The 13,994-nt window shown below is 40.3% G+C and overlaps 1 protein-coding gene across 7 annotated transcripts in view; it reads left to right on the top strand.

Moving 5' to 3' along the window:
• The first annotated feature begins 6 nt into the window (after positions 1-6).
• Positions 7-13,994, top strand: part of BICDL1 (BICD family like cargo adaptor 1) — an 82,314-nt gene continuing 68,326 nt past the window's right edge. For all 7 annotated transcript variants that reach the window (XR_002124739.1, XM_019649085.1, XM_019649088.1 and 4 more), the window contains exons 1-2: positions 7-481; positions 9,283-9,498. Coding sequence is in view for 6 of the 7 variants with exons in the window: in XM_019649085.1 (XP_019504630.1) it covers positions 53-481; positions 9,283-9,498 (645 nt within the window). In the remaining variant the exon portion in view is untranslated. The remainder of the gene's footprint in view (positions 482-9,282; positions 9,499-13,994) is intronic.

Raw genomic sequence — 13,994 nt, forward strand, 5'->3', positions numbered from 1 at the left:
CCTGGCGCGCGCCGGCCGGGCCGCACCGCTGCGGGCTCCGCGCGCGCGGGCCATGTCCGCCTTCTGCCTGGGCTTGGCCGGCCGCGCTTCAGCACCCGCCGAGCCGGACAGCGCCTGCTGCATGGAGCTGCCAGCCGCGGCCGCGGACGCAGTCGGGAGTCCCGCCGCCGCCGCCCTTGTCTCCTTCCCCGGGAGTCCCGGGGAACTGGAACTGGCGTTAGAGGAGGAGCTAGCGCTGCTGGCGGCCGGGGAACGGCCGTCCGACCCCGGGGAGCATCCTTCGACAGAGCCCGGGTCTCCGGCCGAGGGGACCGGACTGCAACCGCCGCCCGCCCAGGACCGGGAGCTGCTGTCGGTGATCCGGCAGAAGGAGAAGGATCTGGTGTTGGCGGCCCGGCTGGGCAAGGCGCTGCTCGAGAGGAACCAGGACATGAGCCGGCAGTACGAACAGATGCACAAGGAGCTGACAGACAAACTGGAGGTGAGGACGTCCCTCCTGGGTTGGATGGGAGGCAGGAAAACCCAGGCACCCGCCCGCCCGGCCGGCCCTGGGCAGCTTCCGGAGCCACTCACCCACCCCACCCCATCCCACTCCACTCCACCCCTGCCTTGCTCACCCTACCTCACAGAAAACCGCGTGGAAATGCGAGTAGGATGGAGGGTTTCGGATTATCAGACCAGGGCACCCGTTGAATACACCTGACTTTCCCACCCTGCTCACAACAAATGGGCCCATGCACAGCTCCAACTGTACACAGCATCTAAAATAGAGCTTACAGCATGACTAATTTATACAGCACTGAGGTGATACCTCACATAGAGAAATGAGAAAGGGGAAGCATTTAAAATATGCTCCAGGTTTTCAGAGAAGTAGTTAATCTCTAATCAGGGTGTTAGCCTAACGCTTTCCAGTTTTGGCGTTAAGGCCTTCAGATGCCCTTGTCTTAACTTCCTGGCAGCTCAGAGTTGTGAGAAACAAGTGCCCCTAAAGGAGCTTTAAATAGCCTTCAAATATTCAGGGATTAGGAAATGTGGTTCCATTGCAGTCAGGCAAGCCTGCACTCAGCATGTGACCATTGGTAGTGGATTTAATTTGGACCTCAATATTTATGTGCATTTAAACAGTACTTCTCTGTGTTCTGGGTGTCACACATGCAATTGCATGGCCAAATGCAACCTCTGAAAACCATATGACTTCAATTATTGTTATAAATACCCCTTAAGTATCTGTAAGATTTCTGCCAAAGTCTTTCAGAGCTATGCCTATTTGTTTTCTTTCCCTTAACTAGAAAAGAGTCTTGAAAGTGGTGTGGAACACCACCATTTCAAAAAATTAGATTTAAAAAGGGGGCAGCATCTATGACAGTGGAGGCAAGCTTATCTTTTTCTGCCTGTGCATTTACTATTGTTACCCACTTTGGTTGCAACCACTTTTTAAATTATTATTATTATTAGTTACAAGAGAATAGTACAGTCCTGAATAAGATCTGAAATTGACCCTAGTCTGGTTTCATATCACTACTACTGATTGAACAGTCAGAATGTAGATTCAGAACCTTTTCTAAAATAAGATTTAAGTGTGTCTGTAGTCCAACAACATATCAAAAGTAAATCAGGGAGAAAAAAGGAAACCAGTGAGTGCCCTGTAGTTCATTTGGCCTGTTAACTAGGTCTGCCAGTTGATGAACTCCTGAGATACCTCTCTGAAAAGTGGTTTGTGAAACCTATAGGTAGACTGCCAAAAAGCAACCCAATGAATTGAATTGTTTAATTTTCACTTGAAGTAGAGGTCTAGAAATAAAAGGGTGTCTTTTTTAAAAAAGAGATTCGATTACATGACTCTATAGAAGTACTACTGCAGAGATTTATACTTGTGATTTGAAATTCCTTCAGTGAGGGACTTGATTGAAGAGACAACGGACTTGAAAGGAACATCATATCAGTCAGTTTGATTAGTGATAGATTTCAGAGTAATCCTGAGTGTGCAGTTACACACATCCTGGGTTCCATGTGGAGCCATTATACATTTCTTTAACAAAGGAAAAATTTCAGAATTCTATAACAAGAAAGGTTCTATTGTAAAAAGAATAAATTACCTTTGACTTTTTGCTCTTGATTTGATAGATGATAATAAAATACTTGAAAGCGCTTACACTGTTTTTAAAAATCTTTACTCTGTAGGTCAGCATGTGAGCTCTAGTATTAAAAGTTTATTTTAAATACCTGGAGGTTGGTTGCACAACAGTGTGAATGTACTTAACACTACTGAATTGTACACTTAAAAATGGTTAAGATGGTAAATGTTATGCTATGTACCGTAATCCACCCTTATCCAAGGGGGATGCGTTGCAAGACTCCCAGTGGATGCCTGAAACCACAGATAACACTGAACTCTATATATACTATGTTTTTTTTCTTATACATCCTTATCTGTGTTAAAGTTTAATTTCTAAATTAGGCACAGTAAGATTTTAACAATAACTAATAATAAAATAGAACATTAAGTTAAGAACTTTCACCTTTCACTTAAGTAAACGCTTTACAGCTTCTCTGGCGTATTCCAATTGCCAGCATCACTACTCTTGCACTTCGGGGCCACTATGAAGTAAAGTAAGGGTGACATGAACACAAGCACTGCAATACAGCGACAGTTGCTCTGCTAACCCAGAGGCTACCAAGTGACTATCTGGCAGGGAGCATAGTATACAGTGTGAATACACTGGACAAAGGTATGATTCACTTCCCCGGCAGGACAGAGTGGGAAGGTTCAAGATTTCATCACGCTATTCAGATGGGCACAAAATTTTAAACTTGTGAATTGTTTATTTCTGGAATTTTCCATTTACTATTTTTGGACCGTAGTTGACTGCGAGTAATTGAAACTGTAGAAAGTGAAACCGCAGATAAGGGGGGGATTGCTGTACTTTTACCACAGTTTAAAAAATAACATTTTTTTAAAGTTTGTTTTTAAAAAGCCAAGTATTAATCATTGTTGAAGCTGAGTGATGGAGGGTTCAGTTACACTGTTTCTTCTAGGTATGTTTGAAAATTATCATTAAAAATTTTTAAGGTTATTTTTTTTTAAACACATTTAAAAATACCCTGTAAAGATGCTGTCAAAAGAAAGAAGAAAAAAACACACGAAAAAATTTTTTGAAGAAATGTTAAAAAAGATATTGTCCTTAGTTCCATGTTAGTCCTTTTAGTGTTAATATGAGTGTGCAAACCTGATTAACAGGGGGCCTGTTTCATTTGATACTTGCAAAGGAATTTCCCCCACCATATATTTTTTAAGCAGCTTAGATTTTAGAAAGTCTGCTTAGACAAAATACTTTCTAAAGTTTAACACTGCCACTCTGCTATAATTTCAAGTAAATTAAACACTTAGAGGTAGAGAACCAGCTCTTACTTTTAAAAACGTTTGTAATGTTCTACAAACTGTCAGTCCTGTGGAGGCAAACACATTTTCTCACAGGTTGGTTTAAAAGATAAACACATGAGTAGATTCTGAGAGAAGGTTGGTTTGACTATTAAATAATGAGACTGGTTTTGTTTTAGTCCCACCTGCTCCCTTACTACTTCAAAATTGGCACCTTTCTAACTTCAGGACCAACAAGCCACTTTGAAGATCTTTTCTACCTATTCACTAGTTAATATTGAATACCTCTCCAGTTCTGTGTGCCAAACCCAAGACTTTTTTTTTGTCATTTAAAACATAAAGTACTTAATCTTACATTGCCCTCTTCTTAAAGGCACACTCTTTAAAGTCTTTAGTTTAAAGGTTAACAGACGTTTTTTAGTTATACATTTCTTAGGGCTAAAATGAAGATTCAAATTGATTGGAAAGACTAAGATTTTGGTCATTTTTAACATCCTTAAATTGAATATCCTGTATTTTACTCACTGAATCAGATTTTCATATGCTTAAAATTCTAAAGACATTTTAAAATTTTATTTCTTCACATCGTTAGCCCTTTTGCTTTTAAAATTTACATTTGCAGGGTCCTTAGTTTTTATTCCCAGAATATGAACTAAGTAACTTGCATTTATACACTTTTTTCTTCAGAGATTAAGTATTTAGTTTTTTTTAAAAATTGTTTTTAATGTATAAGATCCCCTTTTTTCCTAATCCAGCTGAGAATGAATTATCTCTTACTGCAGAGGTGCTCTTTCCCTCAATTATATTTTCTTCCCCCTTCCCTAGGCCAATTCTCATGTTTCTAGTGCTGTTTTTGTTGTTGTTGTTGTTTTTAAAGATTTTATTGGGGAATTGAGGGGAGGGGAACAGACAGGTAGACAAATTGCTGTTTTTGTTCTTCAGTCTAGTTGTGGAGGACATTGCTTCACTGGCACATGTTGGTATGATCATTGTCCTCTTCCCGGGTGAGGCATTCAGTCTCCGGTCATTAGTCGGCCGTTCACAGCAGCTCCCGGCAGTTCACACCGGCTGCCCGCTGCTCGGCTGCTTGGCTGCTCGGCTGCTCGGCTGCTCGGCTGCTCATGTAGCTCCGGCAGCCCACTGCAGCCCAGCTCCAGGTCGAGCTGTTGTTCATCATCTTAGCTGTAGAGGGCAGTGTCAGTGGCCCTCATGTGGGACCCGAACCCGGGCCTTGCTGCACAGAGCTGGCGCTCCCAAGCGAGCTCTTAACCAGCTGAACCACTCGGCCAGCCCTCTAGTACTGTTTTTTAAAGAGGGCAAAACAAGATGAAAACGATTACATAATGGGAGTTACAAGTAGATTTAGGGAAGTAAACCCAGGACCCTTATTGGCATTCAGTGCTTGGTTCACTTAAAAAAAATAGTACTTTTTCCTTGTATTTTTCAAGAACCATATCCTGGGGCCGGCCGGGTGGCTTGTTGGTTAAGAGTTGGCTTCGGAGCGCGGGCTCTGAGCAGCAGGACTGCCGGTTTGGATCCCACATGGGCCAGTAATGCTGCACCCTCTACAGCTAAGATGGTGAACAGTAGCTCGACCTGGAGTTGTGCTGCTGTGAGTCGCCAGCGATGGTGGGAATGCAGTGGGCTGCCGTGAGCTACTGTGAGTGGCCAGCAGCCAGCGTGAGCCGCCGTGAGCTGCCATCCACTGGCCGGCGACTGACTGCCTCAGCCGGGAAGAGTGCAATGATTACAATGCCAACACAAGCCAGTGAAGCAACGTCCTCCACAACTAGACTGAAGAACAAAAGGACAGCAACTTGTCTGTTCCCCTTCCCCGATTCCCCAATGCTGTTCCCTCCCCCAATTACCCAATTTAAAAAAAAAAAAGAACCATATCCGGGACCTACAAGAATGGTGTTGCTTTTTTGGTTCTTTGCAGAAATCCATTTCTATAAAAACCAATTTTAGATAGGCTAATGATACTAACTTTGGTTGACAGTTTTAAATAAACTTCATTTTTTTAGCATGGTTTTAGATTTACAGAAAAATTGGAAAGATGGTACAGAGAGTTTCCAATATGCCCTGTACCCAATTACCTCTATAATTAATGTCTTATATTAGTATGGTACACTTGCCATAATTAATGAACCAATACTGATATTATTAACTAAAATCCTTAGTTTGTTCAGATTTCCTTAGCCTTTACTTAATGTCTTTTTTCTTGGATTTCACCGGGAATATTACATTTAGTTTTTATATCTTAGTCTCTTCTTTACTGTAACAGTTTTTGTTTTGTTTTTTTGTTTGTTTGTTTTTTAGATGAGCCATCCTGCCACTTGTTGGCAGCTCAGCGGCAGTTCAGCTTGGGCCATGACTCGAACTGCTGTTGCTCAGAGCTTGCACTCTTGAGCGAGCTCTTAACCAACTGAGCCACTCGGTTGGCCCTTTTTGGCTTTTTTTTAAAAGATTTTTGTTGGAGAATTGAGGGAGGAGAACAGCGTTGGGGAATCGGGGAAGGGGAACAGATAAGCTGCTGTTCTTTTTGTACTTCAGTCTAGTTGTGGAGGACGTCGCTTCACTGCCCATGTTGGTGTTATCATTGCACTCTCCCCGGGTGAGGCAGTCACCTTCCGGCCATTGGACGGCCGCTCACGGCAGCTCACGAAAGTACACGCCAGCTGCCGGCCAGCCCCACTGCTGCCTACACCGTCGCCAGCGACTCATGGAAGCCCAGCTCCAGGTCGAGCTGTTGTTCACCATCTTAGCTGTAGAGGGCGCAGCGTCTCTGACTCTCATATGGGATCCGAACCGGGGCCCTGCTGCTCAGAGCTGGCGTCCCAAGCCAACTCCTGACCAACGCACCACTCGGCCAGCCCTGTAACAGTTTCTTAGACTTTTCTTGTTTTTGATGACTTTGACAGTTTTGATATTAATTTCTTTCTTTTTCTTTATTGAGGTATAATTGACATAGAACATATTAGTTTCCCGTGCAGATATTGACTTTTAAAATACCATATAACCCCAAGAAACAAGGAATATAGCATTGGGCAGAACCTCCTGACCTCCACACTTACTGATAATTCTGCCTAGAGTTTACTGGTGAATTTAGCACTTAATTGAAAATATAATACTAGGAGAAACCTTTCTTTTTTCAGAGTAGACAAAAGGCTAAATTCTGTATGTTTATTAATAGGAAAGTCTTGATTTTTTTTTCAGAGTGTTGGGAAACCTGAATTAGGAAATTTGCCACATGTCCAAAGAAGTATAAGGTCAGAATGGATTGATCAGCGCCACCTGTCCTCAGCCTCTCCCCACCAAGTGGGTTGGATTGTTTTAGTTGCTTGGTTGGGCTGTTCACTAACAGCTGTTTGCTGAATATTTTTAAGTCTCTCTGTTCTTTTACAACATAAGCCTAATTTATCTGGCCTCTCAGTAACACTGTGATTACTGAGTCCTTGCTGTTGCCTTCTGCTCAGTCTTTTTCATTTTGGAAAAACTCAGTATACCAAGAATCACAATTTTAGAATTGTGATTAGCATTTGTTTCTGCATTTCATCTTTCTGAAGTGTCTACAGTGACTAAAACATTCTCATTTTGGAAGTTTAGCCATGTGAGCGAAGCATAGATAGAGCAGAAAATTATGCTGATGAATAGAAGTAGAAGCCCCTCCTTTGTCATCCCTTTTCCCACATGCTCCGAACTGGGGCTGTATAAAGTATAACTATAATGTGACTTTTCAACAAATATACTGGACTGGCTGTATTCAAATCAGTTACTCCCTTCAAGTGATCAACTCAGGAGGGTGTACATTTATTTTAGTGAAAACTGCCTTTCCTAATGTGTGCAGAATTTTAATCTTGGATCACATTAAATTAATTTTAATTTTACCTTTTGGCACATTATTTGGACTGCTCTGTCTTGGCAAGTTTTCATCTTTTGTGGGTAACTTTGATTTTCAAACATATTCACAAGTCTACCCAGGGCAAAATAAGGGGAATAAGATGGCATGATAAAATGAGATCATCTCTTTTTTAGATCCATCTCAGGTGTAAAATAATGGGACTGATTTTCTTTTTTTCTTTTTTTTCTTTTTTTTTTTTTAACTATACACTAGCCCTTAAGGCTTTCCAAAAGAAGCATTTCAGGAAGTATTTGAAAAATGAGACCTTGGATAGAATAAGAGCATAGCTTCCCACAGCGAAGAGATGACTGAGTTCTCTGAAGAAGATTCCTATGCTCATGTTGCTTGTTGAAATAATCTGTGTTTGATATCAACCTTCAGTGCATCAGGATTTCCTATAGAACCTAAATAGGTAGGGAGAGAGAGACAGACAGACATGCATACATACTATTTAGGCCTCATCCCATTCTTAACTGAATCACGATCTTTGGAATTGGGGTTCAGGTGGTTGTATTTTAGACAGTTGTACCAGAGCTTTTCTGAGAGCACCAAAAGTTGAGGTGCTTTGACTTATATTTCATATACTCCTTGATGTACAGACTTAGCTTTTTTGTACATACTGTGCTTTCTAAGTAGAACATACTTGCCTTTGAAAAGAGGCATCCATATTTATCTCACAGAAACAAAAAGATGTTCTTATTTCCTTCAGTCCAAAAGAATCCTTTTCTATTGAGCTGCTGCTTCAAACCTCTTGTACTTTTCCTGCATACCATTTGTCCATACAACTTATTGTATAAGCCTCTCCCACTAGAATGAAAACTCTATAAAGTCAAAGACCATGTCTGTTTTGCTTATCATTGTGTACTCAGGACAGTGGCTGGCCCATAGTAGGCACTCAAGAATGAATGAATGGGGCTGGCCAAGTGGCTCAGTTGGTTAAGAGCACAAGCTCTGAGCAACAGGTTCGCCGGTTCAATTCCCACATGGGCCAGTGAGCTGTGCCCCAGCTGAGCTGCTGCTGAGCTGGTGAGTGCGTGTGCTCTTAACAACAAGGTTGCGGGTTCAACTCCCGCATGGGATGGTGCACTACAGAACCCTCTCCCTCCCAACTAGATTGAAAGCGTCAACTGGACTTAGCGCTGAGCTTGTGCCTTCCACAACTAAGATTGAAGGACAACACTTGACTTGGAGCTAATGGGTCCTGGAAAACAGTGTTCCCCTTCCCCAATTTCCCAATACTACTTCCCTCCCCAATTCCCCAATTAAAAAAAAAAATCCAAAAACAAACTCATAAAAAAATAAAGAATGAATGGATCAGAAGTAAATACGCAAGGCTAATAGGCCATGATTTAAAGTATGCCTGATCCTGAACTTGCCTTAATGATTTTGAAATATAGTGCTATATATAGCAACAAATATTTATTGAGTTGTGATTTAGAGCACTAAACAGAATCAATCCGGTTTGGCCATTTACTAGTATTGACCTTGAGCTTGTTACTTACTTAACCTGCTTATCTTTAACCTGCTTATCTTCTGTTGCCTCGTTTGTAAGAAAAGATAGTTGGTCTGAAGGCTCTCTGGAGTTCTTTGCATCTCTGAAGATTCTGTGATTCTAAGTGCCTGGCATTATGCCAGGCGTGACATGATTTCAAGAGAAGCCTTCTTAAGGAGTCATTTATGTTGTTTAAGTATATAGTTAGTTAATTAGATGACTTGCTGAGTTTCAAGTGAATTCCTAAATCTAGAACCCCGTGCCCAAGTCAAGAATAAACATAATAACATTAAGTATTTTCAATAGGAATGGCATTCTCTCTGTGAAATCAACTCCTTCCCTACTCTGGAAGAAGGGGATATGTTCATAGCTGTGAAATGGGCAACTTTTCATATGTGGCAGTGTTTTGTTGTGCTGACTGGGAAAAAGAAAAGTTAGGAGTGTGGAAAGGAAAAATGAAAGGCAGTGGAATTTTTAAACGTTTTTAAATCCTCTTCACTTTTCACCCAGCACCTAGAACAAGAGAAACACGAACTAAGAAGACGATTTGAGAATCGAGAAGGAGAGTGGGAAGGACGCGTGTCAGAGCTGGAGAGTGATGTGAAACAGCTTCAGGATGAGCTGGAGAAGCAACAAGTTCATCTACGAGAGGCAGATCGAGAAAAAACGCGGGCTGTCCAAGAATTATCAGAACAAAACCAAAGGTTATTGGATCAGCTCAGCAGGGTGAGTCTAAAGTTAAGAATTTATGGTACAAAATACTAGAAGTTGAAAGAGAGCTTCTGTATGACGTCAATCATGTATATGGTAAGAGTAGTTGTGATTTTTGTTGCCTTTGATGTGATATCAACAAGTTAAGTATTTTTCATCTACAAGAACTTTAGCTGTGCCAAACTAGAAGTCAGAAGCCAGGACCCTTGTCTATCATTAGTTAGCTTAACAATCACTTAACTTGGGAGTTCTCTCATTTTTAAAATGATAGAGGTGTACTTAATGATTGCTAACGTTCCTTACAGCTCTGAAAGTCTGTGATTCTGTTACCTAGAGAAAGTCTGTCACTGGTAAAATTCTGTTAATGTGTTTAGTTCAAATATTAAGCAGTGCCGTCTTTAAACTGAAAAGCTTAGGGAAAATTTTTAGAGCAAATCATTTTCATTGATGTTCCATTTGTGAATGTACATTCCTTCATATTATTTAAATATGAAAGAAGGTATGTGTGTCTGTATTTTAAATTTGTTCTCTTCTTTTCCACATTAAGTAAAAATTCTTTACTTGTAACTTTATAAGGTGGTATCATGGAAGTATTAATTAACCAAGGTCAAGACTTAAAATCATTGCAAAGGAGTTTGAGGGCTGAGTAGGTGGAAATCTAATTTAAATGCGAGCACATACCTTTTTAACACATGCAGGAATGCTGTTAATGCCTTGTTCTCTAAATCCACCCACTTTTGAATTAAGAGCTGGATTTATATACTATTGTACCTCAGTCCCTTTTACATATTGAAAATAGAACTAATTCTTCAGTTACCAGGGGAAGAAAGAACTTCTACTCTGATCTCATCCCTAAGCACTCATGTTCTCATGAGAGCACTGCCCTTGTCTGCCTGGTTTGTGTTTGGTGCCTGGGCCTTTGGGAAAGGCTTAGCTAGAGCAGCATGTGGTCAATTTTTGGTGCTTCCACTAATTTGATTGGCAATACTGTATGAACTTATTTCAATAGTTTGATCATGCTTGCTTCCCATGGGGTACCCTGAGACTGATCAAAACCTTCCTGTCTCCTCACAAGGGAATGTGAAGTAAGTGCTACTACTAGAGAAAGGGAGAGGAAAAAGGAGAGGTAGAGAAGGAAATAATGGAAGTTGGAGAGAGAGGAAGGGGAAAAGGAAGAGAAGGAAGGGGGTGGGGGGTGGGACTGATAACTTGGAAAACAGCTAGTTGCAGGAAATACCTGAATGTATATGAAAGGTGAGAATTCAGGTGATAGAGATGTCTAAAGATCTTGCCTGCAGGTTTCTCATCTAGGGAAGCAAGTTGCCATTTGATTGGCTGGAAAGGAAGATTGGGGCAGTTCTTCAAGAAGTCATTTATGGGGCTAGCTCAGTAACATCATTTCTGACTCAGCTGTAAAACCAGTTTCAGCAACTGGGAAGGGAATCTCTATCCTTGTAAGATTTTTTGGATTTTTGAGTCTTCATTCATTATTCATAAAAGATTAAACTAACTAGGTAGGCCTAGCCAGATTGACTTATTTGTCCAAAAATATTTTAATTCTCAGCAAGTGTTGCTTATGGAGAGTTAAAGATATGTAACAAACCAGGACAATTTAAGGAGAAATTATTTCTTGAGGGCTAAGTTCATGTTACCAAATAACTCTGCTTTTTGATCTGGTGAAAGAAAGGTGGCCAAGAAAGATGAAGGGAGAAAGCAGATATCAGCATGACATAGCAAAAGAACACAGAGCCTGGAATTTAAATGCGTGTTAAGTCCTGACTCTGCTCATTAACTGGGTGACCTTGTTTGTGCCTCACTTTCCTTATCTTTAAAATGGGGGTAAACATTTGTACCTTGTGCAAATACTGTTGACATGAAAATGAGATAACGTGTTTAGGGCAAGGAATACGTGAAAGAAAGGATTTGTTTCAGTGTTTATGGTTATTTTACTAATGCGGTGTCTATAGTTGAAATTCCTTTGCCTAATTTCTCTGTAGAAAATTCTGATAAGCTGCTCCCAAAAGAATATAGGAGGATAACATTTCCACTAGATCTAGATTCTTCTTATCCTCTCTGGCCTTGAATGTAGGCCCTTAGTGAGTTTTGTGGCTTTTTTTCCCTTTCTCTTCTTAAGCTGGACAAGCCCCTGGGGTTTCCATCAGCAGCCAGTTTAGATTGCATTTTATCATTTTATTAACTGGGTATTCAGGAAATAGAAGAGTTGAGTAGTCCTTTGAAGTGAATTAAGATTCTCCAAGGACAAGAAAACAACACACAAAAGTAATAGAAGGCCATGCTTTTCTTATAATATATATGTAATGAGTTTTTATAAACATGAAATGTATAATATCTAAAATGTAGTACAATGGTTCTGTGATGCTTTTGTCCAAAGTATTTTTAAATGTGTTTCCTTGCTGCCATGGCCTCCAAGTTTCTTTTTTTTTTTTTTTAAATGACAGTTCAATTGAGATATAATTCACAAAGCTAACATTTACTTTCTGAAAATGTACAATTCAAAAAAAGAAAATGTACATTTCAGTAGTTTTTAGTATATTTACAGAGTTGTGCAGCCATCACCACTACCTAATTATAGAACATTTACCTCCCCCAAAAAGAAACCCTGTACCCATTTTCAGTCACTCGCCCATTCCTCCTAACCTTCAACCCCATGCCCTGACTGTGGCAGCTACTAATCTATTTTCTGTCTCTATGGATTTGCCTATTAGGATATTTCATGTAAATAGAATCATACATATGTGACCCTTTGTGACTGGCTTCTTTCCCTTAGCGTAATGTTTCTCGGGTTCATCCACGTTGTATCATATTTCAGTATTTTATTTATTTTTATGGCTGAGAAATATTCCATTGTATGGCTATAACACATTTGTTTATCCATTTATTACTTGATGGACATTTGGGTTGTTTTTACTTTTTGGCTATTTTGAATAAGACTGCCATAAACATTCATGTACCAGATTTTCTGGGACCAAGCTTCTTTTTAGCTCTAAAATAGGATGCTGTGAGCATATGTATCCCGTGACCTGTATTCTCATTATGATGAAGGAAGGGATAGGTATTATTCAAATTTTATAGCTGAGAAAACTTGAACAGAAAGATACGTGACTTGATTAAGGATCTTCCAATTCAAGACTGATTAGAGTTCTTGTGCCTCAATTTTAAATTTATGAGGCAGCAATTAAAATCCCAGGCTTTAGAGCCAGACAGCCCTGGGACCAAACACCGACTCTCCTATTTACTAGCTGGGCAAACATGGGAAAGTTTTTCACCTTTTTTAACCTTAGTTTCCTCCTCTGTATAATGGAAACAATTACATTATTACTATTACCTGATAGTGTTATGAAGACTAAATGAGATCGTATATGTAAAGCTCTAACCACAATGTCTAGCACATAGTAAATGCTCAATAAATGGTAGCCATCATAATTACCAGATCCTCATCTTTTAGATGGGATTTCTGCATTTGTCAAACATCGATTCTCTAACTTGAAAGTGGAAGAATCTGAAGTGTTCCCAGCACATATCAGTGTCAAAATGAATTGTTTAGTAGTTAAATCTCTATCCAAAAATATTCATGTAAAATTGATTCTCCTGGGAGTCGAGTCAGGTTTAATTTAGGCACCTAGCATCCCCTGGACACTGCTGCCTATACCCTAGGGTTACCTTTATCCTAGTTTATTTGCTCATTTGGACAAAATGCCCTCTACATACTCTTTTAGCGTCAAAGATTCTGTGAGTATTCTCCATATACGTCAGCCTGTCAGTCTGTGTTAGGACACGACTGACAGGCCGATGTATTTGGAGAAAGTGTAACTTACTTCCTAAGTTAGAGAGTAATAGCCTAGTGGCACTGAAAGTGGGGTTGAGTAGGACTTCATAGACACTTATCCTGACTCTGTCAGAAGTGGAGAGAATACAGTGGGCCTTGCTTCCAGAAAGGAGAGGAGGGACAGGGGCCCTGCTTGTTGCCTAAGGAAAGCATGTGGGGGTTTTGTGAGAATCCTTGTGATACATAATACAGAACGTCTCACTGGCTTGACTGCAGAAACCTCCAGAACCACCAGATGATTTTCTCCCAAACACAGCCACAAAGATATCAGAGTTCTGACAAGCGTTAAACAGTCCTAAAGTAATGATTTACTAATTTAACCGACTGCAGCTTAGAACACAGTTTAGACACTGTGGAAAGTTCTTATATTCTGCCAGTACAGTAGGAAGGCAAAGCAGTGATTTCAACAATGTAGAAACAGCCTTGTTCATAATAATGACAATATCAGTAATAACAAGCTTCTTATTTAGCCTTTTTATTCTTCAGAAGCAGTTGAAATAACGATATTATTCTCCAAATGAGTCTCAGTAATGTTAGAAACTTCGGTAAGAGTTAAAAGAAGGCATTTTCTCTTTTTTTTTGTTTTTAAGATTTTTATTGGGGAATTGGGGGGATGGGAACAGCGCTGGGGAATTGGGGGAAGGGGAACAGACAAGTTGCTGTC

This window comes from Hipposideros armiger, unplaced genomic scaffold (genome assembly GCF_001890085.2).
Source record: "Hipposideros armiger isolate ML-2016 unplaced genomic scaffold, ASM189008v1 scaffold_129, whole genome shotgun sequence".
NCBI classification, from domain to species: Eukaryota; Metazoa; Chordata; class Mammalia; order Chiroptera; family Hipposideridae; genus Hipposideros; species Hipposideros armiger.